Below are 20,227 nucleotides of genomic sequence, written 5' to 3'. Positions count from 1 at the left end.
GATACCAGTCTTCCTCACCACCTCCCTTGGCCCTCTTAATGGACTAAGCAGTTCCTCATGAAATTTCTGTAGGATATCTGTACCAACTTCTCAATATTGTTCCATCCTGAGTCTAAATTCCTGGCCTCAAGGTAATGTTAGATTTCTAGCTCCAGCCCCTATTTACATAAGGCCTATACTAAGGAACGGAACCCACAGACATCAGTCCGCTCTTCTTTCTCTGGATTTAATTTCTCTGTTACTTTCTGAAACATGCAGGTGTTCCTTTCTTTCTTTTAATCTCAGCTATGTGCTTTTAACTTTTTCAAAATTGACCCAGAATTTACATGTGTCTCCAGTAAGAGTACATTAAACTGAGCTTAGTCTGCTATTCTACTGGCATATTTGAGATCCAGATAATTTGCTACTTAACTGGATTCAATGACCTGTATATTTCAGGCATCTAAAACTCACCATGTTCCAACTTTCCCTCCTTATAGTTAGTAATTTTCTTGGGAATCTGGATGAGATTAAATGGAATAAAGTTAGTGAGTGGTCCAGGAATGCCTGAAAGTTTGTTTGTCAGAGTGGCCAGGGAAAGTTAAGCAAGGAAGAAAAGCAAATGAAAAACAGAATCCCATTATTATGGCTGAGTTTACTCCCAGGATTCCATGCAGAGCTCTCTGTAGAGCTGGGTTGGGTTATAACTTATGCCAGAGCTCTACGTGGGGCTGACACCATTTCATGCCAAGCTCTCAGTTCTGGGCTAACGTCATCTCTGGTCCACTCTGTGGAGTGGAAACTTCGGAGGAATGGCCAATGTGTTCCGCGGTGTAGGAAGAGGGAAATTGTGAATGTGACTTTCTAAATTGGGGAGGAACTAACCACTGTAAATGTGCCTTGAACTATGTTGTTTAATTTGACCAGTCAGATCAATGACATTCCCCTTGAATGAAATGCTGCTACGTATATGAGCAGAAAAACAAAACTGGTGTAAGGAATAGATAGCTAGTGGAAAGCAGCCGCATAGCACAGGGTGATCCGCTCAGTGCTTTGTGACCACCTAGAGGGGTGGGATAGGGAGGGTGGGAGGGAGAGAGATGCAAGAGGGAAGAGATATGGGGACATATGTATAACTGATTTACTTTGTTATAAAGCAGAAACTAACACACCATTGTAAAGCAATTATACTCCAATAAAGATGTTAAAAAAAAAAACTGGTATAAGGAGATGGAGAGACTGGGAGTCTTATTTTCCCACCAATTAACTTTGCCTCTGACCATGACCTTCCCTTTGAGTCTCCTAGACCTTGGGAATGATCACAACCCCTTGGGTTGGGTGACGGTAACCCCATCTTCACTAGAACCTCTATAGTTAACTTTTGATTTTTCCCACTCCGTCTATCCATCCCATGTATGCAGTCAGACATTTGATCTTGGACTTTTCCTGACAAAATGTGCTTGAATATAACCATTTCTTTTCACTCCCACTGCTACTATTGTCACTGCCTTAACTAGGGCTTTATCTTTAAGTTCTTTATATAAATATATAAATATCTATATATAAATATACAAATAAAATATAATATTAATTCTGATGATTTTAAAGTCTTTTCTTGAGAAAGACTTTTCCTGATAAAGATACACAATATCTTATATAAATATTTTTGTATTATCTGTTCTTAGAATTTTAGTCATATGATTCTACCTCTTGGTTTGTCTAGAACTTTTTGATTGAATGCTGGCTATTTTATTTGGCTTTTTTTGTTTTTCTCAGTGGAAACGTTGTTTTGCTTCCAAATATTTTATTCTACCTGGAAGTAGCAAATCTTCAAATTACAATTTTTTAAATGCTTTCAAATATCAATACTCTAGGTGTCACAAAATCTAGAAAAATGACATTTAAAAATTAACTACTGCCAGATGTGTCTCTATAAAACTTTTCCCCCACTCTTTTAGCTATATATTCTTTAACTGCCTCCTCATACGACAGTTTATGTATTTTCGAAATAAAATTTTAAGAAATAAACTTTGTAGTTTATAGACATAGATTTCTTGTAACATGGTTGATTAGAATTTGCTTCTAGTTATTAATAGTTTAGAAAAGTTTATTTCAGCTTCACAATTTATTATTGATAATGTCACATTAATTTTCATTGTTAACTTTGAGAAAACCTCTATGGATTACTTCCTCATAAATATTTACTATTATAAATGCATTACTGATTTCAGTACTGCTATAGGTTTGTGCATTACAGGAATTCTGATAAAATACTCATTCACACCATTCCATTACACACATTGTTGATGGGGTATATTCTTTTATTTATTTATTTATTTATTTTTGGCTGTGTTGGGTCTTCGTTGCTGTGCGCAGGCTTTCTCTACTTGCAGGGAGTGGGGGCTACTCTTTGTTGCGGTACACAGGCTTCTCATTGCCGTGGCTTCTCGTTGCAGAGCACGAGCGCTAGGCACGCAGGCTTCAGTAGTTGTGGCTCGCAGGCTCAGTAGTCGTGGCTCACGGGCTCTAGAGCGCAGGCTCCGTAGTTGTGGCACACCGGCTTAGTTGCTCCGTGGAATGTGGGATCTTCCCGGACCAGGGCTCGAACCCTTGTCCCCTGCATTGGCAGGTGGCTTCTTAACCACGGCGCCATCAGGGAAGCCCCTGGAGTATATTCTTGACAGAAGAAAATTTCCCGTTTTGACTAAGCATTGATGAAAACTGAATCTTTGACTTATCTTTCACATGCCTGATGATTGAAATAATTTTCCACAGAATAGCTTCTGGTTTTGTACTTTTCAGTTGGTTTTTTCTTCTTCAAACGCACATGCTTTGAGAGCTGTGAAGTGCAAGACATGGCTATATTGTAAGGTGGTTTTTGTCCTTATGCTTCTGTGTCTTGTGCTAGTTAAGTCAGTAGAGTAGTCAGTATGAGTACTGGAAGTTATTCCTGTAATGGGATAGTATATAGTCAATTACATATGGTGGTGTCTGAAAATCACATAATAGCCTCACTTAAAACATCTCCTTAGGGCTTCCCTGGTGGCGCAGTGGTTGAGAGTCCACCTGCCGATGCAGGGGACACGGGTTCGTGCCCCGGTCCGGGAAGATCCCACATGCCGCGGAGCGGCTAGGCCCGTGAGCCATGGCCGCTGAGCCTGTGCGTCCAGAGCCTGTGCTCCACAACGGGAGAGGCCACAACAGTGAGAGGTCCGCGTACCACAGAACAAAAGAAAATCTCCTTAGCCAGATTTCAAAAAAGCCTGTGGCCATTCCAATATGATCCAACATAGTGGAATATGATAGAAGGAAAATTGGCAAAGAAAGAGACGCTGGTCTTACCTGATGGAAGTGAAAATATCTCACTTTTGACAATTTTGCAAAAACCTATAATTCCATGAATTAATTTCTAGGGTTCTTCATAGGACCTAAAAAGGAACCCATAGAGTTGTGGAACAACAATAGAAGCTTCTGTGATGAGAAGCCCTGGCACCGCAACAAAGAGTAGCCCCCGCTCGCCGCAACTGGAGAAAGTCTGCACGCAGCATTGAAGACCCAACGCAGCCAAAATAAAAATAAATAAATAAAAATAAATAAATTTATTTTTAAAAAAGTAATACTCAGGTTTGAGGCATGAGAAATATGATGAGGAGAAATTAGCTAATCCTTTCAGAACTTTTAAAATATCAAACTCAGTCTCTAAGATTTTAGCATTATATACAACATCGGTTACTTATTAGTGGTTTGGGAAGGCCAATTTAAAATTTTCTGATCTTACTGTATTGAAATTCACGGCCCTAATGTTTTCCACATTGACTATATGAATGATGAAGTAAAGTCAATCATGTATTTCCTTTCCAACTGGGCAGAAAACAAAATTTTGAAAAGTGTTTGGACTACTGACTTTTGATTTCTTCTAAGGCAAGTGTATAGGTAATTTTTATTCCCTGATTAGGAGAAAAATGGTGGAAGAGGGCAGGGTTAAGAATTAAGATTTCAAGAGCGTGACAGTTAGACGACCAACCAGAGTTCCTAAGTTTCGGTGCCTGTAAGTGTCGCCGCCACTTAAGCCTGCCAAAGCAGTGGTACGGCTGCTGCCCTCATATTTGCTACCTCTAGAAACATTCTTGCCAGTAGTGGCGGCAGCGGGACTCAATTACCCCCTTTTCTCACTCTCTCCAGAAGCTCCAGATGGCGTCTTCTGTGGGCAACGTGGCCGACAGCACAGAACCAATGAAACGTATGCTTTCCTTCCAAGGGTTAGCTGAGTTGGCACATCGAGAATATCAGGCAGGAGATTTTGAGGCAGCTGAGAAGCACTGCATGCAGCTGTGGAGACAAGAGCCAGACAATACTGGAGTACTTTTATTACTTTCATCTCTACACTTCCAGTGTCGAAGACTGGACAGATCTGCCCACTTTAGTACTCTGGCAATTAAACAGAACCCTCTTCTGGCAGAAGCCTATTCAAATTTGGGGAATGTGTACAAGGAAAGAGGGCAGTTGCAGGAAGCAATTGAGCATTACCGGCATGCATTGCATCTCAAGCCAGATTTCATCGATGGTTATATTAACCTGGCAGCCGCTTTGGTAGCAGCAGGCGACATGGAAGGGGCAGTACAAGCTTACGTCTCTGCTCTTCAGTGCAATCCTGATTTGTACTGTGTTCGCAGTGACCTGGGGAACCTGCTCAAAGCCCTGGGTCGCTTGGAAGGAGCCAAGGCATGTTATTTGAAAGCAATGGAGACGCAACCGAACTTTGCAGTAGCTTGGAGTAATCTTGGCTGTGTTTTCAATGCACAAGGGGAGATTTGGCTTGCAATTCATCACTTTGAAAAGGCTGTCACCCTTGACCCCAGTTTTCTGGATGCTTATATCAATTTAGGAAATGTCTTGCAAGAGGCACGGATTTTTGACAGAGCTGTGGCAGCTTACCTTTGTGCCCTAAGCTTGAGCCCAAATCATGCTGTGGTACATGCCAACCTGGCTTGTGTATACTATGAGCAAGGCCTGATAGATCTGGCAATAGACACCTACAGGCGAGCTATTGAATTGCAACCACATTTCCCTGATGCTTACTGCTACCTAGCCAACGCTCTGGAAGAGAAGGGCAGTGTTGCCGAAGCAGAAGATTGTTATAATACAGCTCTGCGGCTGTGTCCCACCCATGCAGACTCTCTGAATAACCTAGCCAATATCAAAGGAGACCAGGGGAACATTGAAGAGGCAGTTCGCTTGTATTGTAAAGCATTAGAAGTCTTCCCAGAGTTTGCTGTTGCCCATTCAAATTTAGCAAGTGTATTGCAGCAGCAGGGAAAACTGCAGGAAGCTCTGATGCATTATAAGGAGGCTGTTCGAATCAGTCCTACCTTTGCTGATGCCTACTGTAACATGGGAAACACTCTAAAGGAGATGCAGGATGTTCAGGGAGCCTTGCAGTGTTATACTCGTGCCATTCAGATTAACCCTGCACTTGCGGATGCCCACAGCAATCTGGCTTCCATTCACAAGCATTCAGGGAATATTCCAGAAGCAATTGCTTCTTATCGCACTGCTCTGAAGCTTGAACCTGATTTTCCTGACGCTTATTGTGATTTGGCTCATTGCCTGCAGATTGTCTGTGATTGGACAGACTATGATGAGCGAATGAAGAAGTTGGTCAGCATTGTGGCTGACCAGCTGGAGAAGAATAGGTTGCCTTCTGTGCAGCCTCATCATAGTATGCTCTATCCTCTTTCTCATGGCTTCAGGAAGGCTATTGCTGAGAGCCATGGGAACCTCTGCTTGGATGAGATCAGTGTCCTTCACAAACCACCGTACGAACATCCAAAAGACTTGAAGCTCAGTGATGGTCGACTGCGTGTAGGATACGTGAGTTCTGACTTTGGGAATCATCCTACTTCTCATCTTATGCAGTCTATTCCAGGCATGCACAATCCTGATAAATTTGAGGTATTCTGTTATGCCCTGAGCCCAGATGATGGCACAAACTTCCGAGCGAAGGTGATGGCAGAAGCCCATCATTTCATTGATCTTTCTCAGATTCCATGCAATGGGAAAGCAGCTGATCGCATCCATCAAGATGGTATACACATCCTTGTAAATATGAATGGTTATACCAGGGGTGCTCGAAATGAACTCTTTGCTCTCAGGCCAGCTCCTATTCAGGCAATGTGGCTGGGCTACCCTGGGACCAGTGGCGTGCTTTTCATGGATTATATCATCACAGATCAGGAAACTTCACCTGCTGAAGTTGCTGAGCAGTATTCTGAGAAACTGGCTTATATGCCCCATACTTTCTTTATTGGTGATCATGCTAATATGTTCCCTCACCTGAAGAAGAAAGCAGTCATCGATTTTCAGTCCAATGGGCACATTTATGACAATCGGATTGTGCTGAATGGCATCGACCTCAAAGCATTTCTTGATAGTCTCCCAGATGTGCAGATTGTCAAGATGAAATGTCCTGATGGAGGAGACAATGCAGACAGCAGTAATACAGCTCTTAATATGCCTGTCATTCCTATGAATACTATTGCAGAGGCAGTTATTGAAATGATTAACAGAGGACAAATTCAGATAACAATTAATGGATTCAGTCTTAGCAATGGACTGGCAACTAGCCAGATCAACATTAAGGCTGCCACTGGAGAGGAGGTTCCCCGTACCATTATTGTAACCACACGTTCTCAGTACGGGTTACCGGAAGATGCCATTGTGTACTGTAACTTTAATCAGTTGTATAAAATTGACCCATCTACTTTGCAGATGTGGGCAAATATTCTGAAGCGTGTTCCCAATAGTGTACTGTGGCTGTTGCGTTTTCCAGCAGTAGGAGAACCTAATATTCAACAGTATGCACAAAACATGGGCCTTCCCCAGAACCGTATCATTTTTTCACCTGTTGCTCCTAAAGAGGAACATGTTCGGAGAGGCCAGCTGGCTGATGTCTGCTTGGACACTCCACTCTGTAATGGACACACCACAGGGATGGATGTCCTTTGGTCAGGGACACCCATGGTGACTATGCCAGGAGAGACTCTTGCTTCCCGAGTTGCAGCTTCCCAGCTCACTTGTTTAGGCTGTCTTGAGCTTATTGCTCAAAATAGACAAGAATATGAAGACATAGCTGTGAAACTGGGAACTGATTTAGAATACCTGAAGAAAATTCGTGGCAAAGTCTGGAAGCAGAGAACATCTAGCCCTCTGTTCAACACCAAACAATACACAGTGGACCTAGAGCGGCTCTATCTACAGATGTGGGAGCATTACGCAGCTGGCAACAAACCTGATCACATGATTAAGCCTGTTGAAGTCACTGAGTCGGCCTAAATAAGGACTGTGTGCACAGGAGAATTACCCTGTACCTGAGCCTCAACCTTCTGGGGGAAAGGGAACTACTTTTTCCTTATCTGTACAATACCATGCTGCAGATGGGTGACAGACAATGATAAGAAATAGCACAGCCAGACTTGCTTCCTGCATGATCATGATAGGGAGAGACACAAGAGATGGGAAACTGCTGTTCCACAAGGAGTCTCCATAGAATTTTGCAGCAGCCAGGTGTCTGGAAGGTCTGGAAGGTAAGTCTGGAAGGTCTGATCTCCCTTGGTCTTCCATGGGATGGATGGTTAGTGTGGAAGGGAGATAGAGATTGCCCAGCCGTTCTGTGATTATCATGGATTGATTGAGTCTTCTGGATTAATATTTTTCTTTATATTTGGGGTATTGGAGCTTTTAAAAATGTTTGGTTTCAGGTATTTTTATTCATGTGAAGTGTATATGATTCTCTTGAGATAAGGTTTTAAGCTAAAATATTCCTTGTTTTAGTTTCTGAACTCTACAGATAAATGGGGACTTTGCTGGTGTAGTCTTTTTATAGGTTTTATAAACCACTTGAGCCTGTATCAGTCATTTTAGTTTCTGACATAATGTTTGGAACTATCAGTGCCTTGTTGGTTTATAGATGATGGCTTAAATTCTTTTCCTGGTCCGTTTCCTTCTTCCCCTCCCCCCACTTTAAAAATTCTCCTGTAACTTGGCTAACAAAAAACCAAGTCTGATTCAAAACCTCCCAGAGCGTTTCTCTTAAACGCATCATCTGGTGCCAAATGAAGATCCTTAGGAGTGATTATTAATTCTGAAGGGCACAGTTGTGGTACTGTCACTGATGATAACGACAATGGATTTTTGGCCCAGAGTTTTGACCTATTTCACCAGTGTTTTACCGTTGACTGCCCCTCTGTGCTGCTTCCAAAAGTGATAGTGTGTGTTAAGATTTTTACTTTCATTTCTAAAGTTTGTTTTTTTTTTTTAGTGAGTCCTGTTCTTCCTTTTTCTTTCAGCAGAAATGAAATCCCAGGTAAGTATAAGTATTCAAATATTTGATCAGTAAGTCACAGTTATCTCCAGTACATTAAATAACTTTCATCAAAAAACATGTTATAGGTCAAAAGCTCTGAAGGACCAGCTATGTATATGATAATTATGTTTCAGACCTTCTAGGGTATTATATATAATAACTTGTCTTCTGGACGTGGTCTTGAAGTCTTTATGGATCCAGCCTCAGTAGTAGTGAACTGCACTGCTACTTGGTTTGGAGTACAAATTAGACTTTAGCCCTCCTGGAGGTTGAGTTTTTGGTATTGAAAACCATAGGAGTGAAATTATTGTATTTCAACAAAGGATCGAGGGCTTGAGGCTTAAACAAGGCAACATATGTGTGGGAAGCAGTCAGCCTTGAGAGCAGGTAAGGACATGCCAGGCATGAGGCCGCTGCTCGAAGGGACTGTCCCTACTTGTTCCCCTCCTTGTTCCATTCCATGGGAGATAAATCACCAGGGCCCAGAGATCAGAAAGAATGTAAAATGAGACAAGCAAAGCTGTCTCCCCCCTGCACATGCAGGTTATTTTTGATGCTTCTGGGTTTATGGGTTTCCTCCCAGGGAAGTTAACCTTGAGCCGAGACAGTCTGTAGATAATGTAAACCACCATCTGGCAGCCTTCCGATTTCTAGTCTATATAATCTGCAACTGTAGCATAATAAAATTTGCCTTGCAACCATCAGTTGTCTTGGTCCTTCTGACCCCACCCGTCGGTGCTACTTCCGTTCCTTACCCCTTCCCTTCTGACCCTGGGCGCTGAGATCCTCTTTCTCCGGCTGGTCCGCGGCAAGTGGCACTCGAACAGGGACCTGAAGCGTGAAGGCAATTGAAAGAAAAAGAAAGTGCAGGTAAGAGAACCCTTATGCAAAATATGTGTGGCCACCAGTAAAAGTGAAACTAATAGAGGCATAAGGCAATAGTCAGAAGTAAAATAAGATGGGGCCAAAGGGCTCAAAGGAGTGTGAATTATTTGCTCAGGTTTTACTTTCGATGCTTAAAGCTCGGGGTAATAAAGTTTCTACCTCACAGTTGACTGAATTTTTACAGCATATCCATGGTGTATCTCCCTGGTTTCCTGATGGCGGCTCTGTTGACATAGAAATCTGGCAGAAAGTTGGAGAAGATTTAAAAAATTATTATGAGTCTCGAGGGCCTACTCATACTCCTGTTGTTACATATAGTTTGTGGAATCTGATAAAAATATGTTTAGCTGCTTCTCATGATAGTGTTGATTTGAATGTAAAGTCAGAAAAACATAAGCCTCTGACAGAAGGAGAGACTGTATTATCAGCTACTGTGTCGCCACTTCCTAAACCGAAAGAGCTAATTAATTTAAATAGTTTAGATGAAGAGGAACATTTTGACTTAACAGATGAGGCTTGTAAACATAAAAGAGAGAACTATCCTGAGGGTGATTTTCTAATGGCTGTGATAGATAAGTCAGTGAAAAAGCTGCAGGTTAATAAGGACTGTCTTGCTCAAAAATCTACATCTGTAAAAATGCTCAGTCCCTTGCAGCGCGCTGTACAAGGAGCCATAAAACGAGGAGAAGATCCTATTTTCTGTTGTCCCGTCATAGAAAGACCTGGTCCTAATAATCCTCAACAAGCTACTAGGGAGCATCAGGCTCTCCCTTTGAAAGTTTTGAAAGATTGAAAATCTGCCTGTGCTCAATATGGGCCCACTGCTCCTTTTACTGCTGCTATGGTTGACAGGAGAAGCTCTTCCCCCCGCTGATTGGAAGTCTATTGCACGAGCTTGTTTAAATGGTGGAGATTATTTAATATGGAAGTTTGATTTTTATGAACGGGCTGCTGAACAAGCAGAAAAGAATGCTGCCCATAATATTCCAGTTGATTATCATATGCTGATTGGGGAAGGACAGTATCTTTCTTTGCAAGATCAATTAACTTATCCCTTTGTTGCTCATCCTCAAATCATTTGGCATTACAAGCCTGGAGGAAATGACCTTCTACACACAAAACTGAGGATCTTTCAACAATTAGACAGGGACCTGATGAACCATATGCTGATTTTGTAGATAGGTTGTCACAGGCAGTGGGGAGACTCATTGTGGACGGACTCACTGGTACAATTGTAGTTAAGCAACTTGCTTTTGAGAATGCTAATAATGCGTCTCAGGCTGCGATTCGACCTTGGAGAAAACGGGGAACATTGGAGGATTATATTCGCCTTTGTGCAGACATTGGGCCTACTTATATACAGGGTGCTGCTGTGGCGGCAGCATTAACTAAAGTGGGGTTTAAAAACAATCAAAAGAAAACGAAGACTTGTTTTAAATGCGGAAAGGCAGGTCATTTTGCTAGCGAATGTAGATCTTTTAATTCTAACCCTAGTCCTTCCTTCCCTACTCAGAAACCTCCAGATGGTCAGAAAATCCCTGGTTTATGCCCTAAATGCAATAGGGGAAAACATTGGGCACAAGACTGTTGCTCAGTGGCCCACAAGGATGGGCCACCACTGTCGGGAAACTCCTCCCGGGGCCTTCCCTGGCCCCAACAAATAATAAGGGCAATGTCTGTGTATCCTCCTCAAATTATCAATCAGACATTAACCAAAAACAGAAACATACAATATCCTCGCTCTCCAGAGCAACACCAGGAAGCGCAGGACTGGAGCTCAGTACCTCCGCCCGATATGTATTAACTCCTGAAATGGGTCCTCAGGCCCTCTCTACGGGCATCTGTGGACCTTTACCCAAGGGTTTGATGGGACTATTATTGGGAAGAAGTAGTGTCACCATGAAAGGTTTAACTATTATGCCAGGAGTCACAGATTCTGACTATGAAGGAGAAATAAAAGTCATGGCACAAACTATTAAAAATACAACAATTATTTCTCCTGGTGATAAAATTGCACAATTGCTACTTTTGCCCTTTGTACTTCATGGACAAATTTTACAACATCAAAAGAGAGAAACAAAGGCTTTTGGATCGTCTAATGCTGCCTACTGGATTCAGAAGATAGGGAAAGAACGTCCAGAAATGAAATGAACCATTAATGGAAAGGTTTTTTCAGGTTTGTTAGACACTGGAGCTGATGTCTCTGTTATGACGCAGATACACTGGCCTAAACGTTGGCCCATTAGTCCTACTATTACAGAACTTCACGGAATAGGACAAAGTTCTTCTCCTATGCAAAGTAGTCAGTTATTATTATGGCAAGATAGTGAGGGCCATTCAGGATACTTCCAGCCTTATGTTTTGCCTGGGCTGCCTTTAAACCTCTGGGGCCGAGATATATTAAAAGAAATGGGAGTATTACTTTATAGTCCAGATTCTCAAGTCTCTAATATGATGTTGGATCAAGGATTTCTTCCCACAAAAGGGCTGGGAACAAATCAACAAGGAACTGTCCATCCTATTGATGTGAAAATAAAAAATGATAGACAAGGTTTGGGTTTTTCTTAGGAGCCTTGGATTCTCCTCCACTCACTGCTGATCCAATTACTTGGCTGACTGATGACCCTGTATGAGTGGACCAATGGCCCCTCACAAAGGAGAAATTAGAAGCTGCAGAACAATCAGTACTGGAACAATTAGGGCATTTAGAAATTTCCAGTAGTCCTTGGAATACTCCTATTTTTATTATCAAGAAAAAATCTGGAAAATATAGGTTATTACAGGATCTAAGAGCTGTTAATAAAACTATGCTAATAATGGGAGCTCTTCAACCAGGCCTACCCTCTCCAACAGCCATACCACATAATTATCATCTTTTAGTTATAGAGTTAAAAGATTGTTTTTTCACTATTCCTTTGTTTCCTGAAGATAGAAAACATTTTGCTTTTAGCTTGCCTGCCTTAAATTTTAAGGAAGCCATGAGGAGATTTCAATGGAAAGTATTGCCTCAGGGCATGGCAAATAGTCCTACATTATGCCAAAAATACATGGCTCAGGCCTTGACTCCTGTGAGAAAAAGGTTTCCATCGTTATATCTCATACATTATATGGATGATATACTTTTAGCCACTGATAATATTTCTTTATTAGAGACTGCTTTTCAATTTTTACAACAGTCCTTACAATCATTTGGCTTGGTCATTGCCTCAAAAAAAATTCAAAGACAATCTCCATTTTTATATTTGGGAAAATATATTGATAACACTACTATTAGGCCTCAAAAACTGCAAATTCGAGTTGATAATTTAAAAACATTAAATGCTTTACAAAAATTACTTGGAGATATTAATTGGCTAAGGCCTTCCTTAAAACTTACTACTGCTCAATTACAGCCTTTGTTTGATATTCTTAAAGGTGACTCAGATCCTTCTTCTTCACGCTCTATGACTCCAGAAGGATTTCAAGCTTTACAAATAGTCAATAGATCTATCAGTTCTACACAATTAACTAGAATTCATACTCACCTTCCAATTTTCTTAATAATTTGTCCAACTCCTCATGTGCCTACTGCCATCTTATGGCAAACTGTTGGAATTATTGAATAGATCCATATGAAAACTACACCCTCTAAAGTTATTAACCCTTATTATGAACTTATTAATAATTTAGTAATGCAAGGTAGAACTAGATGCTTACAACCTGTAAGTATAGAACCTTCTCAAATTATTATCCCTTATTCAGTTAGTCAACAAAATTGGCTTTTTCAACATAGTAATGAATGGGGTCTTGCTCTTGCAGGATTTTCAGGTACCTTGGAATGCCATTACCCTGCTGATAAATTGATCCAGTTCAGCAAACTTAACTCATATCTTTCCTTCTATAATTAGGCAACAGCCTGTTCCTCATGTACCTTTGGTTTTTACGGACGGTTCTTCTTCAGGAGTGGCTACTGTAATCATTGACGACGGAACAAACCTCATTAAAGAAACTTCCTTGACTTCAGGAAGGAAGTTGAACTGTATGCTGTCATTATGTCTTTTAAACATTTGCCTTCTATGTCTTTAATTTGTTTTCTGATAGTAAATATCTTATTAGCTTGTGATTTCTTCTGGAGACTGCGACCATAGGACATACTAATAACCCTGAATTATCATCCTCTTTTCGTTTGCTTCAACAGCTTATTCGTTCCCATGATGGTCCTGTTGCAGGTCTGTATATCCGTGCTCATTCTAACTTGCCTGGTCCATTGACTAAACTTAATGCGACTGCAGATGTTTTAACTCGATCTAAACGTGATCTTTATCCTGTACATTTTCCTCCCAAGAATAGAGTTGAAGTTACTCCTCCTCCTCAATCTCTTTTCCCTAAAGCAGGACATGTCCCAATTTACCATACTCCTCCTTTCCGTTCGTCATGCTGTCAAGAATGGCTAATGTACTGCATTCATTATCTTCATACTGTTGATACTCATGGTCCATGTCCTGGACACCCTCATATTATGGTAAGTTATGATCAAACTGCTTCACAAGCAGCACAGCCGTTGCACGCTTTACACCGTCAGTCGGCGGCTACATTACACACACAATTTTCCCTTACTCGTGAAGCCGCCCGACAAATTGTTAAGCAATGCCCACAGTGCTTACCTCACCTTCCTGTTCCACATTATGTTGTTAATCCTCGTGGATTATTACCTAGACATTTATGGCAAATGGATGTTACTCATATCCCGTCTTTTGGGAAATTACAGTTTGTTCGTGTCACTATCGATACTTACTCTGGTTTCCTCTGTGCTACAGCACAGACCGGAGAAGCTACTAAACATGTTATCACTCATTTATTACACTGTTTTGCTTTCATGAACCTTCCCAAAATTATTAAAACAGATAATGGGACCGCTTACTCTAGTGCTGCTTTTGCAACATTTTGTAATTCATTACAGAATTACCCATATTACAGGCATTCCATATGACCCTCAAGGACAAGGTATTATAGAACGTGCAAATAGATCTTTAAAGCTAACTATTGAAAAAATAAAAAGGGGGGAATTGTATAGAACAACGCCACATAACCTTATAAATCATGCTCTGTTTATTTTAAATGTTCTCACTGTTGACAAATTTGGCTGCTCTGCAGGGGGAAGGTTGGTGGCTGAGCCAGGATTGGCCTCTCAATCTCCGGAGGTCCTCTGGAAAGATCCGTTAACCAGCACTTGGCGTGGTCCTGATCCTGTGTTGATTTGGGGACGTGGTCACGTGTGTATCTTTCCCAGATCAGCGCCTGGACCTTGCTGGTTTCCTGAGCGCTTAGTCAAGCAAACAGATGGCTCGCCACAGCTCACAACTAGTTCAGAAGATGAAGAAGCTCTGCATCTCTCTCGAAAATTTGACAGTGTTGATTCAGAAAGAGAAGAGGAAGAGAAGACCACTTGCCAGGACGACTCAAAGGAGTGATGTTCCAACTTGGGGACAAATTAAACAACTGGTTTCATGAGCTCAAGAGTCAGTGAAACAACAGAATAATCCTGTTACACCTGTAACTTTATTTTTGGCTATGTTGGCAACCATTTCACGTGTTCCCTCTGTTAATGCAGCAACTTACTGGGCCTATGTACCTGATCCTCCACTATTACAACCCATATCGTGGTCTGAAGCAGAGTTTCCTGTATTTTACAATGATAAGTGTTTATGGGCCTCTTATTGGGAATATAAAACAAACCAATATGTCTGTAAATTATACTAACTGGTTTAGTGCCCATCCTGTCTTAGCCCATTGAATCTGGAAACTGGACGTGTAAAGGCTATTAGTTATGAGCATACAGATGTTTATGAGGGAACGGATCAATCAATTAGTTTGTCAGGCTCTCCAGGCATCCTTCGTTTTACAGGAACCAACATTACTCTTACATGCCCGGCTACCAGCCGACGAGAGGATCTTAAGGATACCATCATTTGGTATAAAATGGGCAACCTATTAATATTAGAGGTCGAATCTCATACGCCTCACCACTTAGGGATTCCGCTATTACTATAGCCAAGGTTACAGGTGAAGATTCAGGAAATTATTTCTGTATGAAGCGTTTACTTGGAGGACAAGGGATACTTATAGCTGGACATAAGGTTACTATGCTTAACAGAAAATCAAAAACTCAATTTCCTCCCCTTATGACCGTTAACTTTCCTGGATCCAATTTTGAACATTGCAATGCATCTTGGAATAATAAACAAATATACCAAGGTGTCAATTCTTATCTCTTCTATTCCCATCATAGATAGGTTTATCACATTTCAAAAGAACTGGGATATATGGAAACTAGCTCTAACTTATTCCAATACACCTGTTAGAACTTGTGTTACTCCTCCATATACACGTTTGTGTGGTTCTATTAACATTGGTAATTCTTCCAAAGGAGGATATAATATTAGCTGTGTTAATTGTACTTTTAGCAGTTGTACGTTCCCTTCTGCAGGAACACAATCTGTGCTTATACTAAAGCAACCCATATATGTTATGGTGCCTGTACATCTGAGAGAACCTTGGTATGAAGATACTGGAGTACAGGCATGGGTGGAACTCTCTAAAGCCTTGCAGAGAAGGAGACGCTTTCTTGGGTGGCTAATAGTAAGTTTACTTGCCTCAGCTGCTCTGCTACCGCGGCTACTGCCGGTCTTGCTATTTCACAGAGTATTCATCATGCTCACTTTGCTAATCAGTTATCTCAACATACCAGTCTTGCTTTATCTTTACAAAGTCACATAGATTAACAGATTAATAACAAGTTAGATGAATTTAAAAACGCAATTTTGGGGATTGGAGATCAGATGGCAGCATTAAAATTGAGGATGCGTTTAGCTTGTCATGCAAAGTATACATGGATGTGTGTTACTCCTTAAAAGTACAGTGACTGTATTTGGGAATGGGAAAAAGTAAAAATGCATCTGCTGAGTGGTCAGAAAATATTAGTCTTGATCTTAAGAAATTAAATGCTGAAATTCAGGATATACAAAATGCACATCTTGATGATATTTCGCCAGAAGATGTAATTCAAACTTTACTGGACCATTTAAAGTGGTTAAATCCTCAGTCTTGGATTACCGGAAGGTTGTCAGGATTTATTACCCGGCCATAATTTGCCTATTATTGATATTAATCTTCTCATGTCTGTTTCGTATCCTCATGCAACAGTATACTACTCTCGGCACTAAACTTCATGGAATTATTTTGCAGCAAAAGTTAAAAAATAAAAAAGGGGGACCTGTGGGAAGCAGTCAGCCTTGAGAGCAGGCTACAGACATGCCAGGCATGCCGCCGCTGCTCAAAGGGACTGTCCCTACTTGTTCCCCTCCTTGTTCCATTCCATGGGAGATAAATCACCAGGGCCCAGAGATCAGAAAGAATGTAAAATGAGACAAGCAAAGCTGTCTCCCCCCTGCACATGCAGGTTATTTTTGATGCTTCTGGGTTTATGGGTTTCCTCCCAGGGAAGTTAACCTTGAGCCGAGACAGTCTGTAGATAATGTAAACCACCATCTGGCAGCCTTCCGATTTCTAGTCTATATAATCTGCAACTGTAGCGCAATAAAATTTGCCTTGCAACCATCAGTTGTCTTGGTCCTTCTGACCCCATTCGTCGGTGCTACTTCAGTTCCTTACCCCTTCCCTTGTGACCCTGGGCGGTGAAATCCTCTTTCTCCGGCTGGTCCCCAGCACACATGAATATATGTTTTTGTCTTGCTGTACTGCACCTGTGCTGTCTAGTAACAGATATTTTGTCTGCTAGTAGTGTTCTAGATTATGTCTTTCCAAAGCGCTGAGGCAGTGCACCTATTCTGTAGTTGCAGCTGATGCCTGAATGTATCCTAGCTGACAAATTATTGATTAATAAGAACTTGAATTTCTGAAAGATTTGTACTATTAACCAAAATCTGAGCAAGGAGTCTCAAATGTAATTCTTAGCCAGAATTACATGTTAATGAACCATTTAACAGTGTAAATCAAGGAACATCAGTGTAAGGATTTCTTTTAATTTATTTTTTACCTGCTTGAAATATCAGTTAAAGTTTGCCAGCTTGGTTGCAGATGAACGGACGTTTGAAGTTCACCAAACTACTTAATGTGGGATAGGATAATAGACTTCCAGTGCCCTCAAGGCTGTGACCTTGCAGCCATTTTACATAGCACATCCTCCTCCTATAGGGATGAACCTTTCCCTGGCCCGAAAAGTGGCAGCTCTGTTGAAGCTTTGCTTATTGTAACAGGCTTCTGTTTCCAGGTTACATGTCTGTGGAAGACTTAATTCTGAATAGAGATATAGATATTACTGGAAACTAATTGTTTTTTCTATTATACTCTGCTTTATCAAAAAAGTAAAACATTTAAATTGTGCTACAGAAATTCAGATGTTGTCTTGCAATCTTTAAACAATAAATGAATGAGTTGCCCTTAAAAAAAAAAAAAAGAATTAAGCAGTTAGGCTTTGTGGGCCATATACAGTTTCTGTAACTTCTCCTACCCTTTTTTCTTCAACAACCTTTCTAGACGTGAGACGTTATTAGCTCACAGTCCCACAGATCCAGGCTGAGAGCCTGATTTGATTTGTGGCCATTATTTGCCGATTCCTGCTCTGCGTCCTTACTGAGGAGGGGGACTATGTTTGAGTAATCACTTCTTTGAATCAACTATTGGTCTTCTGGGGCTTGTCCTTACTCTCCTACAGTCTCGAATCAACATGGCATCCAGAGAGATCTTGTTAAAACATAAGTGAGATCATGTCACTTAAGTCTCTTCAATGGCTCCTTCACAGGAAAAGCAAAGTCCTCAAAGTGCGTCCACAGCCCTAGAAATGTGGGCCTCTGTTTTCCTGTCTGACTGTTTCCTTCTCCTCTCCACTTTGCTCCCTCTGTTTTCCACACACTGACATCCTTTCTGCTCCTTGGATACTCCAAGCCCACTCTTGCCTCATTGCCTTTCCATCTGACTGTTCCCTCTGCTTGTACTCTTCACTTCCCAGATATGCACCTTGCTCCCTCTCACAACCTTAAGTTCCCTCTTATATTTTATCTTCCCCAGAAAGCCCTCATCGATCACTTAGTTTCAGATCGCAGTCTCCTCCTACCAGCTAACAATCTCCATCTCCCTTCCCTGCTTGCTGTTTCTCTCCAACACTTACCTGATACACTATTCTATCCATTTATTTAATTTTTATTTACATATTTATACTTATGATTTTTTTTTTTTTTTTTTTTTTTTTTTTTTTTTTTGCGGTACGCAGGCTTCTCACTGTTGTGGCCTCTCCCATTATGGAGCACAGGCTCCGGACGCAGAGGCTAAGTGGCCATGGCTCACGGGGCTAGCCGCTCCGCGGCATGTGGGATCTACACGGACTGGGGCACGAACCGGTGTCCCCTGCATCGGCAGGGGTCTTTCAACCACTGCGCCACCAGGGAAGCCCTATACTTATGATTTTATATTTGCTTATTTACTTTTGTCTCCCCACTCAGCTCAAGGGAGACTATATTCATCTGTGTTAATCACTGCTGTGTTTCCTGAACATGCCTATAAATCATACTGAAGAATGGTGCCTGAAATTTGGTAAGGGATCAATCAATTTTCTTGGCTGGATGAAGAAATGTGTTCATAAATTAACGAACAGATCTTCGAGGCTTCTGACTTGAGGACTAATGGGAAGAGGATGGCAAATGGTTGGGACAGGGTACTGCAAGAAGTAATATTTGGAGTACTCTGATAGCTATCCTAACATAAGATTGTGTTCATTTAAGTAGGTTTAATGAGAGAGCTGGGAACTAGGGACACACAGCATTAAGGTTTTTATAATGCATTCTGTAGAGTTCTTTTTAAGTCTGTACAAACATCATTGAAAATATATGCATACATATACACCTCTGTTACTTTAATTAGTGCCTTACGAGAGCCCCTCAAGGAAGGAGTAGTAGCAACTATCAGTATCCTTCCTTTATGATGAGCTTAATTTATTCAAAGTTACATCATAATTTATTTGTAACTGTGAAACTAGACTTAGTTATTGAATAAACCCTCCCTAGAAATGTATGACATTAATAAAACCAACAAAACTTTGTTCAGTTTCCAATGATAGACACACTACAGACTCAATTATGGGCCATCCAGTTTAATGAAGGGAAGAAGTGATTTAACAAATATAGAGCAAAGAGAATATGAAGTTTTATCCTCCATTAATATTAGTAACGGATAGTGTGGGCTCCAATGGCTTCAAGATAGCTTGAGACCATCATCTCTGTGTCATGGGCAGGGGGATGTTCAGTCAGGGTGTCTTTCACTGTCCCTGAGAAAAATTTCCATAATATATAATGATACCTACTGAAACTGATATGGGGCATTTGGGTAATAAGGAATCCATTAGCATATTTTTCCGGAAGCCTTGACTACAAAATGAAGACAGTAGATTTGCACACTTTCAGCCATGAAGAAGTTGTTTGGATATTCATCCTTATGCCTAATGAAATAAGCTTATTTCATCTCTGCAGCTTCCCATATACCATTTTCCCACTTCTGTTTTATGTTTGGAAAGACTTTTAGAAATTGAAAGTCAAGTTAAAAAGTGAGTGACAACTTAAATGATATATGGAATATTTTGCTGACTTACAAGAGCATGCAGAATTAAATATGACCCAGTTCAAATGTTTATTTTAATGTGTATGTTGAGGTGGTGTTTTCAAGGTGCCAGAAAATGAGAATTCACCTTCCAGTGTGTGTTACCAGTTCTGTTCATTGCACAGAATCATCTTCATAAAACATAGTGTTTTCTATGTACCTGGTATATATCTCAATTAGTTTGAAGAATTTCTCAGATACCTCTTAATATGTAGTGCTCCAATTCCAATCTTGCCATGTCCTGTACCAGTGACACAGCACACAGGAGTTTTATTTCTCTTTATTTCTCTGGGTTGTTCAGAACCCAATGAAAGAACAATGGAATGGGATCCAAGAGATCAGGGTTCTTGTCCC

The 20,227-nt window shown here is 40.9% G+C and overlaps 1 protein-coding gene across 1 annotated transcript; it reads left to right on the top strand.

Annotated features, from left to right (window-relative positions):
- Positions 1–4,170: 4,170 nt before the first annotated feature.
- On the top strand, positions 4,171–7,311 carry LOC309820807 (UDP-N-acetylglucosamine--peptide N-acetylglucosaminyltransferase 110 kDa subunit-like; the record flags this gene model as incomplete). The annotated part of the gene is made up of 1 exon (XM_082651814.1): positions 4,171–7,311. The coding sequence occupies one exon, from the start codon at positions 4,171–4,173 to the stop codon at positions 7,309–7,311; it is 3,141 nt and encodes a 1,046-aa protein (XP_082507940.1).
- Between the last annotated feature and the right edge of the window lie 12,916 nt (positions 7,312–20,227).

Source organism: Grampus griseus, assembly GCF_964374135.1.
Source record: "Grampus griseus genome assembly, chromosome: 3".
In the NCBI taxonomy this organism is placed as follows: Eukaryota; Metazoa; Chordata; class Mammalia; order Artiodactyla; family Delphinidae; genus Grampus; species Grampus griseus.
Note: the sequence above shows the minus strand (reverse complement) of the source record. Positions and strands in the feature narration are given on the sequence as shown.